Raw genomic sequence first — 15,294 nt, 5'->3', positions numbered from 1 at the left:
GGGTGACTGTTTTTTTAATGTTGTATGGATGTTAATACTTTATATGATTTTTTTCTCTTGGTATCACGCATTTACGTAAATGCTTTCACAGCAAGTCACTTGGAGATCTTTTTAGGTAACGAGCAACTAGCAAGTTTAATAAATAAAATAATGGTGCCTAATAATTACACAGCATAGACCCACTGAAATTAATGGGCATGGCTATTAGGCATAGGTCTATTCATTTCCATGGATCTATGCTGAGTAAAAGTTAGCTGGATGCAACCCAATATATAATTAAAACTAAAATACAACCTGAAACCAACAATAACAGCAGCATGAAAACACATAAAAGCAAATAAAACAGAAATTCAAAGGATCCAAACATATAAAACAGGGTCTAGTCCAATAGGTCAAAAAGATGAGCCATGTAGCAGCAAAGAACCCATTTTGCATGCAGAGGTTCCCTTCCTCTTCATTTAAGAAGCCTCACATGCCAGGTGAAGTGAAGGATCTTTGTATGAGACCCTGGACAGCTCCTGCCAGTCGAAGGTCAGAGCAGACAATACAGTACTATCTAACGATACCCAGATGGACAAATTAGAACATAAGAGCCCCACTGGATCAGGCCAAAGGCTGTCTAGTCCAGCACCCTGTTTTTGCAATGGCCAATTAGATAATGTATAATGACCACTATACGTTTATTTCTGCCTCAACTTTCCCCTGACAGGGACTCGACGCAGCTTCCAGCCAAAATAAAGAACTGCTGAAAACTGGTGTGTGTGTGTGGAATGACAATTATTTAAAAACAATTCACACACATATGAATGAGATCTATTCAAAATATACAACCACAACAAAATCAGTATTGCACCAGCACCCAATTAGATGCCCCAATGAGAAGCCCAAAAGCAGAACCTTGAGCCCAGCAGCACTATTATCCACACTGGTGATTCCCCAGTAGCTGGCTTTCAGAAGCATTCTGCCCGCCAATTGTAAATTCTGTAGCTTTAAGTACATAATCTTAAGGAAGCTTCTAGCATGATGTGGGGTTGGAGTGTCAGACTAGGCCCTGAGAGACCAGGGTTCAACTCCCCCCCCCCCGTCGGCCACAAAACTCATTGGGTGACCTTGGGCCAGTCTCAATCCACCTCACAGGGTTGTTGTGGATTTAAATAAGGAGGGGAGGGAACAATGTGTGCCGGTTTTCTGCTGCTTGGAGGAAAAGGTGGAATATAACTGCAATAAACAAATAAATGTGTCCCTCTGTGTGACCCAAATGACCTTAGCTATGGGCCGCTGTAATCCCAGGATGTAAAACTCCTCTTAAAAATAATCAGAAATGGCTGCAGATTAAACGCAATTGGATCGGGGCGGCAAGGCCGTAAATTAGGCAGTTACTTGGAAGTAAATCCTATTACAATAAGTGGCAGCTGCTTTCAAATACGGTAAACTTGCAAAAAGCAGGCTTCTTGGCGCAGCTGCAGGACATGAGCATTCTGAAAGGCGCCGGCTGTGATTGGCCGTGTTCATAACAGGGGGCGGAGCACGCTCAGGGGCCTCCTTCCTCCCTGCTCTCCCGTGTTGGTAAACGTTCTCCCTCGGCCCCACGTGGCCTTGCGAGAGGCGACCGCATGGCTCTCGCGCCCCGCTGCTTCCTGGGAGCTGTAGTTCCTCTCCCCTCCCCCTTCCCTATAAGTTTCCTCCCAGCTCGTTCGCATCGTGACTACATTTCCCATGCGCAGCCGCGAGGGATGGGGAGTCCGACCGCTCCCGCTTAACGCCGCTGCGCGAAGCACTCTGGGGCTTGTGGTTCGAGCTCGGAGCGGGAACCTTTCCCGCTTTTCTTTTTTTAAATCCTCCCTTTCCCTTGCCCCGCCTCTCCTCTCCGAACGGGAGCAAACTCACCTCTCCACCCCGCCCCCACCCTAAAGATGACTACGTTTCCCGGCAGGCCTCGGGACCCTTTCCCTCCTCCCTCCCGCTCCCACCCTTTGCCTCACCGCGCGCGCCCTTCCCTCCCCCGCCCCCCCGCCCCCGCCTTCACTTTTGGCGGAGACATTTCCGAAGCGAGTCTCTCCAAGATGGCGGCATGGGGAAGGAGGCGCACTGGCCCCGGCAGCTCCAGCGGAGGCGGCGCCGCCGGCGCGAGGGAGAGGTGAGCGACTGCGGCCCGGCTGGCTGCTCGGCGACCTACCCCCCCCCGGTCTCCAGGCCTTCACGCCCTGGGCCTAGGGGAGCCGAGGGCTGCTTCTCCCCTCACGCCCCCCTTAGGCCCCTCAGCTTCTTTGAGGCCTCTTGGCCTTGCAGGGGACGAAGCCAGGCCGCTTCCGGGCGTCTCTGTGGGACGGGAGAGCCGGGAAGGGCGCGGGTTGGCGTTTGGGATAAGAGAGGGGGAGGACGGGGAAGCCCCGGAGCCGGCGCCAGCTGGGAATGAAGGGTGCTGCTGAAGGATTGCCCGAAGAAGCGGGGGTGCCGAGGTCATTGGGTTTAGGAGGCAGGAGGGGTCGCTCCAGGGTCGGGGGGGGGGCGAGAGAGGTGGCAGAGGTGAGTTATGGGGAGGGAGGGAAGGGAAACGAGGCTTCGGCCTGTGCGTCACAAGGCCTTGACATAGTAGGGGGAGGGGGCCACCCCCGGGAGGGGCCCGGGGCAGGAGGAGTTGGGGGCTGCAAGAGTTCATTCTTGGGGAAAGAAGGGGGAGGGGAAGGGGTGGGGCGCAGGGAGAGGGGTGGGCACGGGATGGGTTAGGGGTTGCAGAGCTCCTGGAAGAGGTGCTGCCGAAAGAGAGGTCACACGAATGTGTGTGTGTTTGTGCGCGAGAGAGAGATTGGGGGGGGGCGCTGGAGGCATCAACGTGTGAAGCTTCTGTGAGTCCGAGGAGGAGTCCAGTTGCCTCACGAGGTCTGGGTTCGGGGTGGGGGAAAGGTCGTGGCTCCATCAGGCTCTGGGAAAAGCAGGTTATCCCCTCACCCCCAGCTTGGAGAAGGAGGGGCAGCAGGCCTGTGGCAAGGGAAGGTCAGTCCACAGCGTCCCTTAACTCCGAGCGTGTTTCACCCATCCCAGATGTTGCACCTGGAGCTGACAAGAGTAGCTTCTGCTTAGACCAAGAATATTCTTGGATGCTCTTAAAATCTATTTTTGAAGGCCGCAAATGCTCCCCCAAAGTCCTCTGAGAGTGACCTCTTGGTGCACGCACAGCTGTTCCTGTTGGTTGAGTGATTTGTGTTTTTAGGTGTTGCATTGTTATGGATTTGGAAGGTTAGGGAGCTGGCGGGGTGGAATTAACTTGGTGGCTCCTGGCTGTGGCAATTTCACCCCCTTTGGCCACCAGCTCTCACTTTACTTCTATGTAGATACTGTAATGGTAGGAGGTGAAACAAATAATATCTACATACTGTAGTTTTCTTGGGGGATTTCTCCCATTGCTCGAATTAACCCCAAAAGTTTTAACATACTGTATTTTTAGTTTTGAAGTTCAGTCTTTTGTTGTAAAGATTCTCAGTTTTATGGGTAAGCTTCTAAAAGATCAGTATTTTCAACTCTCATTTGAAACTATTGCTGTGTTAACTCCTAATTATAATTTTGCATCCCGGTTTCAGCAAACATCCCTAACTTCAGTTGTTGCTTGTTCCATTCTCTCTCATGAAGCCAGTATGAGGACTTTTGAGTAATGGTTAGGGCATTTTAGACTAGACAGTGGAGAAAGGCATGATTCTTCTGAAGTATCAATGGAAAGATAAATACTCTCAGCTTTATGTTAAAATGGTTGAAGCCAATAAGGAATAGATGAAATGAGATCTTCAGTTGAAAGAGAGTTTAAGACTTCCAAGTCAATGTACGGTAATAATAAAGTTATCCATATTGAGTGGAGTGTTTGTGAATATGCTAGAGCAGTTAGAACAGAGGTAGGCAACCTAAGGCCCATGGGCCAGATGCGGCCCAATCGCCTTCTCAATCTGGCACGCGGATGGTCCGGAAATCAGCTTGTTTTTACATGAGTAGAATGTGTCCTTTTATTTAAAATGCATCTCTGGGTTATTTGTGGGGCATAGGAACACGTTTATTCCCCCCCCCAAAAAAAATATAGTCCGGCCCACCACATGGTCTGAGGCACAGTCCACGGCTGAAAAAGGTTGCTGACCCCTGAGTTAGAACTTGGACCAATCATGTTTAAGGCAGTTAGAGGCAACTGGGATAAAGAAATGCTCTGTGTTGCATGTGAAGTCTGCAGAAGTGTTTTCTGAGAGTCTGTTGCTTAGGAAGCTGATGTAGTCCAAAACATCTGGAAGGAATCAAGTTGGGGAATGCTGACTTAAACAATGGTTATGGATTGGCTGCAACAAGTGTGTGAAACTATGGTTTGAATAGCTCTGCAAATCTTGGGATTGCGCTAACCAAGGTTTTAATCCGCAGTGAGCAAACTGGTAAAAGCAGGTTCTTTGTGCCTTTGCTTGCAGGGTAAGAAGCTGGGCTTATTGGCACCTATACCTGCTCTCCAGAGACTGGGTTTAGCCCAACCAGCTAAACTATAGCATCATTGTATGACTGAGTTCTCAATCAGAGTGAAGTCAACAAACCCCAGCAGAAACTAACCATAGCTAAGTGTTATGTCTGTCATAGGTAATTGGAAAAACAGTGTATGCTAGTTGGTAATGTGGTAACAGGAGTTGAGTACAGTAATATTCCTGTTTTTGTAAACAAGGAGATCATACCCAGAGTAGAAGCATTTAAAAATGGTCATAACAGTATTACTTACTTTGATGCAACCCCCGGTAGGGATGATGGGTGTAGTTTTAACCACTGTTTACATGCAGCTGACTCAAGAAATGTTCCAGTTCTTTGTTTCTGGCTGAAATAATTGTTAACCCCCTTGTATTATGGCTTCTACCCTTCTCTCCATTGAGAAGTTGGAAATGTACATGTCTGTTTTCTGCCCATCTTTTTTCAGTGTCCCCTTCTGAGTAACATCTGTGTGACTTTGGCTGCCAGGAATGTGTTTTGGACGCAGAACAGATCTAGTGTTCATCAAATAACCACAGAATTCGTGCAGCTTTCATGGTAGATGTATTTCCCTTCATTTGTCAGTTGGTTATACCTGCTTCTTGGATTTCCCATCAATGAGCTTTTTAAAAAAAATGCTTTCAGGCTATTTTGATGCTAGGCGGTTAGCTTAAAAGGGAGTCTTGTTGACATGAGAGGGTTAATGTTGGGCGGATAACTAATGAATAAAATATTGTCCGGCATGATGGAATATGGTCAAATTTAATAACATAGCAGATCCCTCAAACCAGTCAGAAGCATCTCTTTGAGTTAGAATTCCAGTAAATTGTGTGTTCAGATGCTGCTCTTTGACATGCTGCCTCTTATATTATGATGTTTGACTCTGGTTGAAATACTAAGGAAGGCATGGGGCCTATTTTTTAGCTACATCACACTGTCAGCTTATTCGGGCTTCTCCCCTTCCCAGCTTTGCAGGGGTCTCTGCACAGGGTAGTAGGGCACTTACTGCGCATGCAGAAGGTCCCAGCATCTCCAGGTAAAAGTTGGGGAAGTCTCTCGTCTGTCTGTAATCCTGGAGAGATGCTGCCAGTTAGACAGTACTGAACTAGATTGATGAAGGGTCTGACTTTGTATAAAACAGATTGCTCATTAGGGGCAGGTAACCACTGACAACAACTTCAACTAGCTGCTGTTTCTCCATCTCATCCCTCACCCTCATCATTGTCTGGAGATAATAGACTACATCAGTTAGAGTAGTAACGGTTTCTTTAGACCAGGCATTGGTCCACATTCCCTCAATGGGCACCTTTCCAGGGGTCACATGCCACAGGCAGAGGCAAAAGTCGGCTGAGGATGGATGGAACTTGAATAGCAGGCTTCATTCCAGTCAGGTTTCTACGTACACTTCCCTCTCCATTCAGGGAAGCAAGGGCATTAGCACAGTTCAAGGGCGCATTCCAATCAGGCAAGAGCATTCAAGAAAGTGCTGAGCAAGGAGGGGACGCAGCCTGGAAGAACCAATACAGGGGCCTGAGCTTCCCCACCTTTGGATTACATAGTGCCATTGGCATATCTGGTACGGTATTCAGCCAAAATACATAAGTGTATTTGGGACAGATATGTACAGTCAAGAGGAAGGAGGGAGGAATGTTGGCAAATGCAGCTGAATGTCTTAAACCTTTGTTATAGTTGGGAATGAGGATTAAGGGAGTAATCCAAATACTATGCAGAAGATACGGGTTTTGCAGAGAGAGTGGAGGCACCACATGTATTTGGGGTTCGAATTCCATGCCAAGGATGGAGTAAAGAAAAATGACCAGTCTTGTGAAGTACTGTACTTTGAATGTTTAAAAGTGCTTATGAACCATGTATTTTTAAGCTTGTGTACTAATAGTGAACTTAATTCTCCAAGCAATGATCCTTATGAAGCCAAAATGGCATCATTCACACACAAGATGGAGGTGTTGGCAGCCTTTTATTAGATTTATACAATGCAACTTCCTCCAAAGGAGCGCATGGCAGCAAACATATCAATACTAAATATGGAACAACCTTCTAAAAACCAGTTTAAAATGCCTAAAAGCAACTGCCTGCTCCCAAACTAATAATTTCAAGATTGCCAGGGACATGACTTTCAGTCATCAAAGGCCTGACTAAATAATTTTTTAAATTTTCTCTTAAAAGTTAATAGTGAGGGAGACAGTAGGAGGGCATCCCACAAACATGGGACATGCCACCGGCCAGGTACCTTCCAGTGGCTGCACCGCCAGCAGGTTCTCCCCGGGTGATTGTACAGACTGAGCACTGTTCAAAATTCACCAGGCACATTATGCGGGGTCCATTTGCGACCACGTGGATATCTTTGGCTGTTGGTGCCGAACATTTCTATCTAGCTGGTCCCTCCAGCTTTCTTAAGCAGGTAAGCAGAAGAGCTTGCTTATTGCATTTATCTCCCACTTTTTTCTGAAAGGAGAACATGGTTCACCCCCCTCTCCTCAGTTAATCCCTACAACAACCCCGTGAGGTAAGTTAGGAGGCTGTGACTGGCCCAAGGTCACTCAGGGAGTATCATGACCGAGTGGAGATTTGAACCCTGATCTCCTAGGTTCTAGGTCCGACACTCTAACAACCACTGCAGCACACTGGCTTCCTAAAGCTGCTATGAGGCAGCTCTACAAATTACGTAGGTAAATATGGGGAAAGCCAAATTCACTTAAGGATCTGGAATATTTTCCTTGAAGCTTGAATTTGTTTTCTTCTGGATTGTTTTATTTGATGTTTTAATGTACAACACATTTAAAATATAAAGTGGTACAGTATAGAAATGAAATTAATAACAATAATTAATCTCATTGCAAAAAAGGGCACCTAGACACTCCATTGTGACACCATAACCTAGGTTTAAGGTGCTATTTGGTAATTAGCTTGCATATCAATGAGTTTCTAATGCTGGGCCCCAGGTGGTTGATACTGGTTTTAAAAAACCGTAAATAGTGGGAAGTCTGCAAGGTGGGTCCCATGAGGAATGGACATGCACAGTGGCCATAGAGCACTGGTTAATATTGGAGGGGTGGAGGTGAAAACTGGGTGGGAAGAATAGGATGGAGGATTACTCCACTGCAGCATTTTGTTGCAACCTCCACTTGTTCCATCTGTTTCAGATATTCAGGCAGTGAGAGTGCCGTCGCATATATAGCCAGAGCGGTACCATCCACAAGGCAGAGGGAGGTGTCAGCAGGATCAGAGGAACCTTGAGGTTTGCAGAAGTACAATAAACATTTTGAGAAACTAGCATTTACTGTGAATATATGATCCTGTGATTGTTTTCTTGTGTGAGCCACTAGGCGTACATTCAGCTGTGTGAGTCTTTAAGTTGACCAAACACAGTGGACAACCTACTTTTATTCAACTGTGAAGTTTTGGCTTTTCCATTCTGAGTGAAAATCTGCTAGGCCAGTTCACATGCGTTGCTGTCCTTTCGTTTCACGCGCCCCTCTTCAACACTCTCTTTTGAGCATGGCTTTGCATCTGGGGGCTGATATTAATGGTAATACCTACACTACACTACAGTGTGTGTGGTTAGGCGTTCTGGGGTGGGCATCCTCTCCATTCAGCTCTGATCTCCAGTTACTGCCCTATTGTTTCAGCTCTGAGGTTTCCCCAGCAATCTTGTTGAACCATGTACAGCCTTGGTGATACTGAATTCTTTAACCATGGTTAGCATTGAAAGAGTTTGATACACATAACACATGCTTGTCTTCGGCTGTGCCAGACAGTGCTGACCCTAGCGATTAGACTTGAGACAAAGTGATCCAAAACCCCTATGGTGTGTGGCTCTTGGAATTTAATGGCCTTTGAAAGCTCATGCAATTACTCGGATGTACCCTTCTATACTTGATGCGCCATGTGACACAAACTTTGCCAGTCGGCAGTGCTGTCCTAGAAGCAAGAATTCCTCTCCTTCCAAGAACCACTTCTTTGTCCTAGTTTGTTCCTGATTTAAATAACATTTTATTTCATTTCTTAATAACTGACATAGAGAGAATCTATATATATATAAATGTAAACTGGGTATGTTCCTTCATCCCCAATGTTCAACAAAACCACTTGACCGATTGAGGTGAAATTTTGACACATCACATGCGAATGTCCGAAGGCTATAGGAAAGTTTGCTGAGACAGATGGCACACCTGTCCCATGTAAAACCCCATGTTTCAAAACACACCACTCAGACGAAAATGCATGCTGGGAAAAGAACCAGGTTGCAAACCAGCGTCGTAGCAGCGGCTACACTGGTTGTTTTTGTTTTTGTTTAGTTGTTCAGCCGTGTCCGACTTTTCGTGACCCCATGGACCAGAGCACACCAGGCACTCCTGTCTTCCACTGCCTCCCGCAGTTTGGTCAGACTTATGTTGGTGGCTTCGAGAACACTATCTAACCATCTCGTCCTCTGTTGTCCCCTTCTCCTAGTGCCCTCAATCTTTCCCAACATCAGGGTCTTTTCCAGGGAGTCTTCTCTTCTCATGAGGTGGCCAAAGTATTGGAGCCTCAGCTTCACGATCTGTCCTTCCAGTGAGCACTCAGGGCTGATTCCCTTAAGAATGGATAGGTTTGATCTTCTAGCAGTCCATGGGACTCTCAAGAGTCTCCTCCAGCACCATAATTCAAAAGCATCAATTCTTCGGTGATCAGCCTTCTTTATGGTCCAGCTCTCACTTCCATACATCACTGCTGGGAAAAACATAGCTTTAACTACCGTATACAGACCTTTGTTGGCAAGGTGATGTCTCTGCTTTTTAAAACCTTCCCTCTCAACAGCACCTCTGCTCCTGTTTACATACTAGCCCAAAGTCTTTACAGACTAGGCCGAATGGAGGTACTGACTCGACTAGGTGGGGGTTGGGGAGGAGGAGGGGATGGGATAGGTCAGGACATGGTGGGACCAGTCACAGGGATGAGACGGGGTGGAGGGAAGAGGGGGCATGGTACGTCATGGGTTGGGACAGGGGGGGGTGAGTCACACAGATGAGCCACAGCAACGTGTGGCAGGGCCAGCTAGTTTGATATAAAAATTTGTCCAAAAGGCATTCAGAAATGCTTGCACTCTACAATGTCTTTGGTAGTACTTTGGCTTTGGTATTCCCTTCCAATGCATCTCTTGAACCTAGGCTTCTATCATTTAGGTGCTGGGTTAAGACTGTATTTTTACTTTGGCTTTTAATTGAATTATGACCTGCCTTTTTTTAACAGGCTGCTAGCTTACATTGGCACAACTTTTATTATTTTTATGACCTGTGTTTCAATTTTATATTGTAAGCTGCTTTGAGCCCATTTGACAGAAAGGTGAGATAGACTGTGGATTGTCAACTGATTGTTTAGTTGGTCTACTGTGCAAATTACCAGTTGATTGTTAAACATCACATAGGTGCCTTTTGTGACACAGAAGCTGTAAAAGTATAAAGCTGCAAAGCAATAGTTTAAAAACTGCTGCTCATTGTTAGGACGGAAGGTCATCTTAGTATTTCCATTCATTGCTTATTACAGGAAGTCACCAAAATGACATCAGAGAACAAACGTGTGCCTTTAGCTTGCATTGTGGTGGATTAAAATTTGCCCCCTAAAGGATTAGTTGAGTTATCAACCAATTATAGCTTGCAGCCATACTATATGTGTGTGTTTGTGAATGTGAGGTTTTCAAATTCCTATACAGCTGAATGCAGGAATTTCTCCTGCTGTGGGTGTGTATACGCTAACGCTTGCAGTCTTGAAGCATACATTTTTGCTATTGCTAGATCCTCTCTCCTGCCCCCACCCCCTGCTGGGCTATCTCAAATGTATGAAGAGGCAGTAAAACTAACTCCCAGAGCCCGAAATCCTGTCCCAGCTGTAGGTTTATTTGTGCTGTACTTTATATGCAGGGTTCAGACTTAATCTTGGGGTTCTTGGGTGACAAGTGTACAGACTTTCATCTTCAATGTATTGAAGTCCATGGGTTGCCGCAACTGGTGAATGCAGTGTTGTTGTTTTAAAAGGAATTGCTAATGAGGCTGTCACGTGATGGATAGCCTCTGTGGATTTCTCTACACTCTTCTCGAGATTCTAATCCTTGCTCTGATTTAGAGAGAGAATTGGGTGTGCTGAGCTTTTTTGCAACAGTGCTAAAATTTGCAACCCCTCCCAGTGTCATCCGTGGGAACGTTTTTCCAGGCAGACGCTAAACAAACTCCACACCACACAAAGCTTCCCTTTGTTTTGGATGAGAGGGTCTAGAAAAAGAATGTGTAGAGTACACAGCTGCTCCAAAGCTTTGTTCCATCCCATTTTGAACAAAGGTGTCCTTTGGCTATGTGGTCTGGAAAAAGCTTTCCCCTGCCGTGGTGGCTTTAAAATGGGCTAAGTTGATCTGTGTCTCAAGCACAATACTAGCAGGGTGCTTCAATCCCTGCTTGTTATAGAAAGAGGAGAGTAGGTTTTAAAGTCCCCTCTTCAAGAGATTGCTATTTTATGGGTTTTTTTGTTCAGAATAAATCCTAAAGAGGATATTGGGGGGTCGTCTCCCCCCCCCCCCCGTCCAAGTCAAGTAAACAAGATTGCTCCTCGAGTCTTGTTTTGCATGGTGTACCTCACCGCAGCATCAAAAGTTTTAAAATTTCAAAGCAGCTTGAAATGTTTTGTCCAAATTGACTGATAGCCATTTTGCAGTGGGGTTTTCTTGGCTTCCCAGGAGGGAATGTGAAAACTACTTCAATAGCAACGTCGTACCACCACCACAAGCACTTTTTGATTTTGTGTGTGTGTTGATCTGCCCTGCTGATGTTCTCAGACATGCTTTCAGTAGCATCCAATATCTTAATCCTTGCTCATAGTCTGCTAATGAATACAGCAGTGTGTCCTGTTCTGGCCGATGACTTCTTAATGTTGCCTCTCGTGCTGCTTGTGTTTCTGGAGTTCTGCTTTTACATTTGCTTTGGACCTTGCATATTGTGATTGGGAACTGGTTTTGCAAATACACATTAGGAAGGCCATCAAGGTGTATCAATTGTGGCTCTTCCTTTGAAGCATGTGGGAGCAACAACAGGGAAATGACTGCATCTCCTTACCATGTATCTTGAAGGGGGAGAAGCCATAGCCTTGTACATCTGGGGCAGAATAATTTAACCATAGGAGGCCAGTGTCATTTATGCAAGGGTAAATTCTGCTGGTGTAACTGACCCCTATTGCAAACTGTCCAGGGGTGGGGCTGAGCCTAGGAGAGGGAAAGGAAGAATTTAGAAATGGAGTTTGACTTAAACCACTGTTTTCATCAGTGTAATTTGTGCTGGGTTGCTAGGTAATGTGACCAAGCTGAACAGAGTCTGGACTAGAGGTAAATCTCTGCCCGAATGCTTCTTTTTTGAGACTGGTTCCAGCTGAGCTGGGTTGGAGGATGGACTGGTGCACCTCTGACTGAGCTGGAATGCGGGGCTTAACCTAGCTGAGCCCTGACTCAACTGGAGACCCACCTATTCCAAACTCCTGGCAGATCAGATCTCTGGTTTGGATTGCTCCTGAAGTGTATCTTGATGTGGGGAATCACTTCCCTCGTGCAAAATAGGTGTATGTTCAAGTCATTACACTACAGTGGTACCTCACAAGACGAATTTAATTCGTTCCATGAGTCAATTTGTTTTGCGAAAAATTCGTCTTGCGAATCACGGTTTCCCATAGGGATGCATTGAAATTTCTTTTTTTGCCCATAGGAACTCATTAATTAAATTTCAATGCAGTCCTATGGGAAACCGCGATTCACAAGACTAATTTTTCGCAAAATGAATTCGTCTTGTGAGTCACCATCAGATCGCAAAACGCATTCGCCTTGCAGGGCATTCGTCTTGCGAGGTACCACTGTAGTTTAATTCAACAGGACCTGCAGGAGAGCTGGCAGTACCCACCCACCCACAGTGAGACAGGTAGAATAAAACAGCAAAACATTCATAGTAGAAGACTGAAGGGAGCGGTGAATGTGGTGCAATATGCCATTGGTAGCACTGTTTTGTGTGTTGGGAGTGAACCAAAGAGGATCTTCCCTTCATTATTTGTCTTTCTCTAGTCACAGACCTGTGAAGGATCCATAAGCAAAATTGCAAAGTACTGCTGGTTCAGAAAATGTTCTGAATTTCTAAACTTGAAAGAGGCAGAATCTGATTCCCCTCCCAGGCCCATTAATTGAGTGTGGATTGGTTAATTTCCAAGCTCCATGTACCTAAATGGTCCCATTCTCCAGGTTGATGTTTTGGAAACATTCCCCAGGAAAGCTTTTTGCCTTCAGAAACTGGCCTCTGAAAAAGTAAGTACACCTTACTTGCAGGAACAATCCTGTGATGTTAATTCTTAATGTCAGCGGCCACCTTCAGACTTTGGCCAGGTATATTGATAACATGCACTGCTTTATATCACTGGAAAACGTGGTCAGTTTTGAGGAAAAGAGATAGAAGGATGAAGCTGCTGTCAAGGGAGGGAAATACAGTGAAAGTCAAGATCTGGTTGCCACTACTTGAGGGTCTGAAAGTGTTGTTTTGTGTAGATAGTGTCCAGTAGCAATCCCTAGATTTTTATCATCACCAAAAGCAACACCAAACTTTTTTGTGTGAGAGAGATTTCTAAACTGCCCTTCATCAGGGGGATCCCAGGAACTCAATATGGAAAATTGTCTGGAAGGGCAGCTCATATGTTGACCTGGCATCATGTATGAAGCATTTGGTGCAGAAGTTCCTATCTAGCCCATGTGATTAAGGAAGGAAGTTTGAAAACATGTGGCTGTGAAGGCTTAGTTACCAAAGGGAGTTTTGGACAAGTATTTCTGTCCAAAAGGTTTCTGTACCATGTACTATGTCAAGTCTCCCAAATCAGTTGATAATTTTCATGTGCTCATGTTATCTTGCCCTCTAATGTCCAAGTTCATGTTGGAACAAGGCTAGGAATACTGTGACTCGAACAGATTTTGTATGGGTGTCCTTAAATGTGGAGCACAATTTGTTGATGTCCTCAGTGCACTATAATAGTAAAATAAGAAGTGCAGAACAACAGGTTTATGACCACCAAGTAAATAAGACCTGAACTGCTATTAGGTTAGTAAAAAAAAGTGAGTGTGTGTGGTTTCCCCCTCTGCTGGACCACTGTGGGTCGTCGCCCCCCCCCCCCCGGGTGCTGGTTGTAGAGTCTTTTCGTCCTCTGCAGTTAGTACAGAAACTACGCAGAGGAGGATCAGTCATCCTTCTCTCTACCGCCAGGCTTGCTTGCCTGGAATTCTTAATTTGGCTACGGCCCCTAGGCAAGCTTAGGTTGTACTGATGGGGGGGGGGAGGCAGTGAGCAAGGCCAGTTCACAACCCTCAAGTAACTCATTTGCCTTTTCTTCCGACAGGGTCACCTTGTCTGCCACGGACTGTTACATTGTTCACGAAATCTACAACGGCGAGAATGCTCAGGACCAGTTTGAATACGAGCTGGAACAGGCCTTGGAGGCTCAGTACAAATACATTGTGATTGAGCCCACACGCATTGGGGACGAGACGGCCCGCTGGATCACTGTTGGGAACTGCCTGCACAAGACAGCTGTGCTAGCAGGCACAGCCTGCCTCTTCACACCCCTGGCTGTTCCCGTAGATTATTCCCATTACATCTCTTTGCCTGCCGGTGTCCTCAGCATAGCTTGCTGCACCCTCTATGGGATCTCTTGGCAATTCGACCCCTGCTGCAAGTACCAAGTGGAGTATAATGCGTATAAACTCTCTCGCCTGCCCCTGCATACACTCACCTCCTCCACTCCAGTGGTTCTGGTGAGGAAGGACGACCTGCACAGAAAGAGACTGCATAACACGATAGCACTCGCTGCCCTGGTGTACTGTGTAAAGAAGATTTATGAACTTTACGCCGTATGATTGCGGCAGAGGAAGGAGAAATCCACAAAGACAAAAAAAAATGTATTAAGACTCCCACAGTAACATTCAACTTTTCTTCTTGAAGTGGTGCCTGGGAAGCAGTTTGGTTTATCCATATATATATATTTTGTTATTTTTAGAACAAAAATAACATGTCACTGGGTGCATCAAGGGATTTTTCAGTTTTCTTACACCTCAGACATGGATCTGCAGTGAAAAGGAACACTCTGGGAGCTGAAGTCAATAATGGAATGTCAATGAACGGAAAAATACCTAAGAGGGAGTGTGGGTTTTTTGTTTCCCCCCCAAGAAACCTTTAAGTATATTGTTTAATTGTATTCTACAGAACCAGCTCAAAGTTATCACTGACCATTCATTAAAGGATGAGAATTTCAAGTGGTTTGCTTTCTTTTGGTGCCAAAGTTGTTTCTAGAGGAATAACTCTTAAGGAAGGCTATAATCATACTAACTTGTAAGTTTGAAGTGCAGCTTTTGGTTATGAGTAGATGGCCTCCTTGAGGAGGGTTCACTGTTTACGGCAGGGGTCCCCAGACTTACCGCGCGGTGGGCCGGAGGGTAGGGGAGTGCTCAGTAGGTCAGTAGGTCAGTTTGGCCAAGGGTTGAAATCCTGCAGCCTTCTGGTCACAGGATCTGTTGAGTGAGCCAAGCAGATTCCTTTAGCTGTATTTGCTTGGTGGAGAGCAGGATTATAACAGGCATTCTGCAAGTAACTAATGCAGTAATTCCCTCAAATTATAAACCAGAAGGGTGAGTAAAAGCACAATTATGTAAAGTATTTTAGCTTCTGTTGGTACAGTATAAGCAATCACCAATGTTCATTTATTTACTCTCAAGGTTAAGAATTCTGAGAACCATCTTGTTCTACGGAGTTGTGT

At 45.7% G+C, this 15,294-nt stretch overlaps 1 protein-coding gene across 6 annotated transcripts; it reads left to right on the top strand.

The window, feature by feature from the left end:
- The first annotated feature begins 2,024 nt into the window (after nucleotides 1-2,024).
- Nucleotides 2,025-14,794, top strand: TMEM11 (transmembrane protein 11). Of its 6 annotated transcripts, XR_015946915.1 has the most exons (4): nucleotides 2,025-2,137; nucleotides 4,928-5,037; nucleotides 7,641-7,735; nucleotides 13,882-14,019. XR_015946915.1 is itself a non-coding variant. In XM_035131852.3 (3 exons), exons 1-3 carry the CDS (start codon nucleotides 2,072-2,074, stop codon nucleotides 14,396-14,398), a joined length of 693 nt encoding a protein of 230 aa, XP_034987743.3. In that variant the 5' UTR covers nucleotides 2,025-2,071; the 3' UTR covers nucleotides 14,399-14,794. The 6 variants fall into 6 exon arrangements, 3 of the variants coding, with proteins under 3 accessions (XP_034987743.3, XP_034987745.1, XP_088513522.1); XR_004693593.3 differs by lacking the exon at nucleotides 4,928-5,037; XM_035131852.3 differs by lacking the exon at nucleotides 7,641-7,735 and having other exon boundaries at nucleotides 13,882-14,794.
- Nucleotides 14,795-15,294: the final 500 nt, after the last annotated feature.

The sequence above is a fragment of the Zootoca vivipara genome, chromosome 13 (assembly GCF_965207765.1).
Source record: "Zootoca vivipara chromosome 13, rZooViv2.hap1.1, whole genome shotgun sequence".
NCBI classification, from domain to species: Eukaryota; Metazoa; Chordata; class Lepidosauria; order Squamata; family Lacertidae; genus Zootoca; species Zootoca vivipara.
The sequence above is the reverse complement of the archived record's forward strand: the minus strand, read 5'-3'. Positions and strand labels throughout refer to the sequence as shown.

Bases quoted from the DNA above. Each gene is read 5' to 3' on its own strand.
- TMEM11 (XM_035131852.3), top strand. From the start codon at position 2,072: ATGGGGAAGGAGGCGCACTGGCCCCGGCAGCTCCAGCGGAGGCGGCGC. The intron at 2,138-4,927 runs GTGAGCGACTGC...ATCTTTTTTCAG, and splicing joins GCCGCCGGCGCGAGGGAGAG to TGTCCCCTTCTGAGTAACAT. The intron at 5,038-13,881 runs GTAGATGTATTT...TTCTTCCGACAG, and splicing joins GAATTCGTGCAGCTTTCATG to GGTCACCTTGTCTGCCACGG.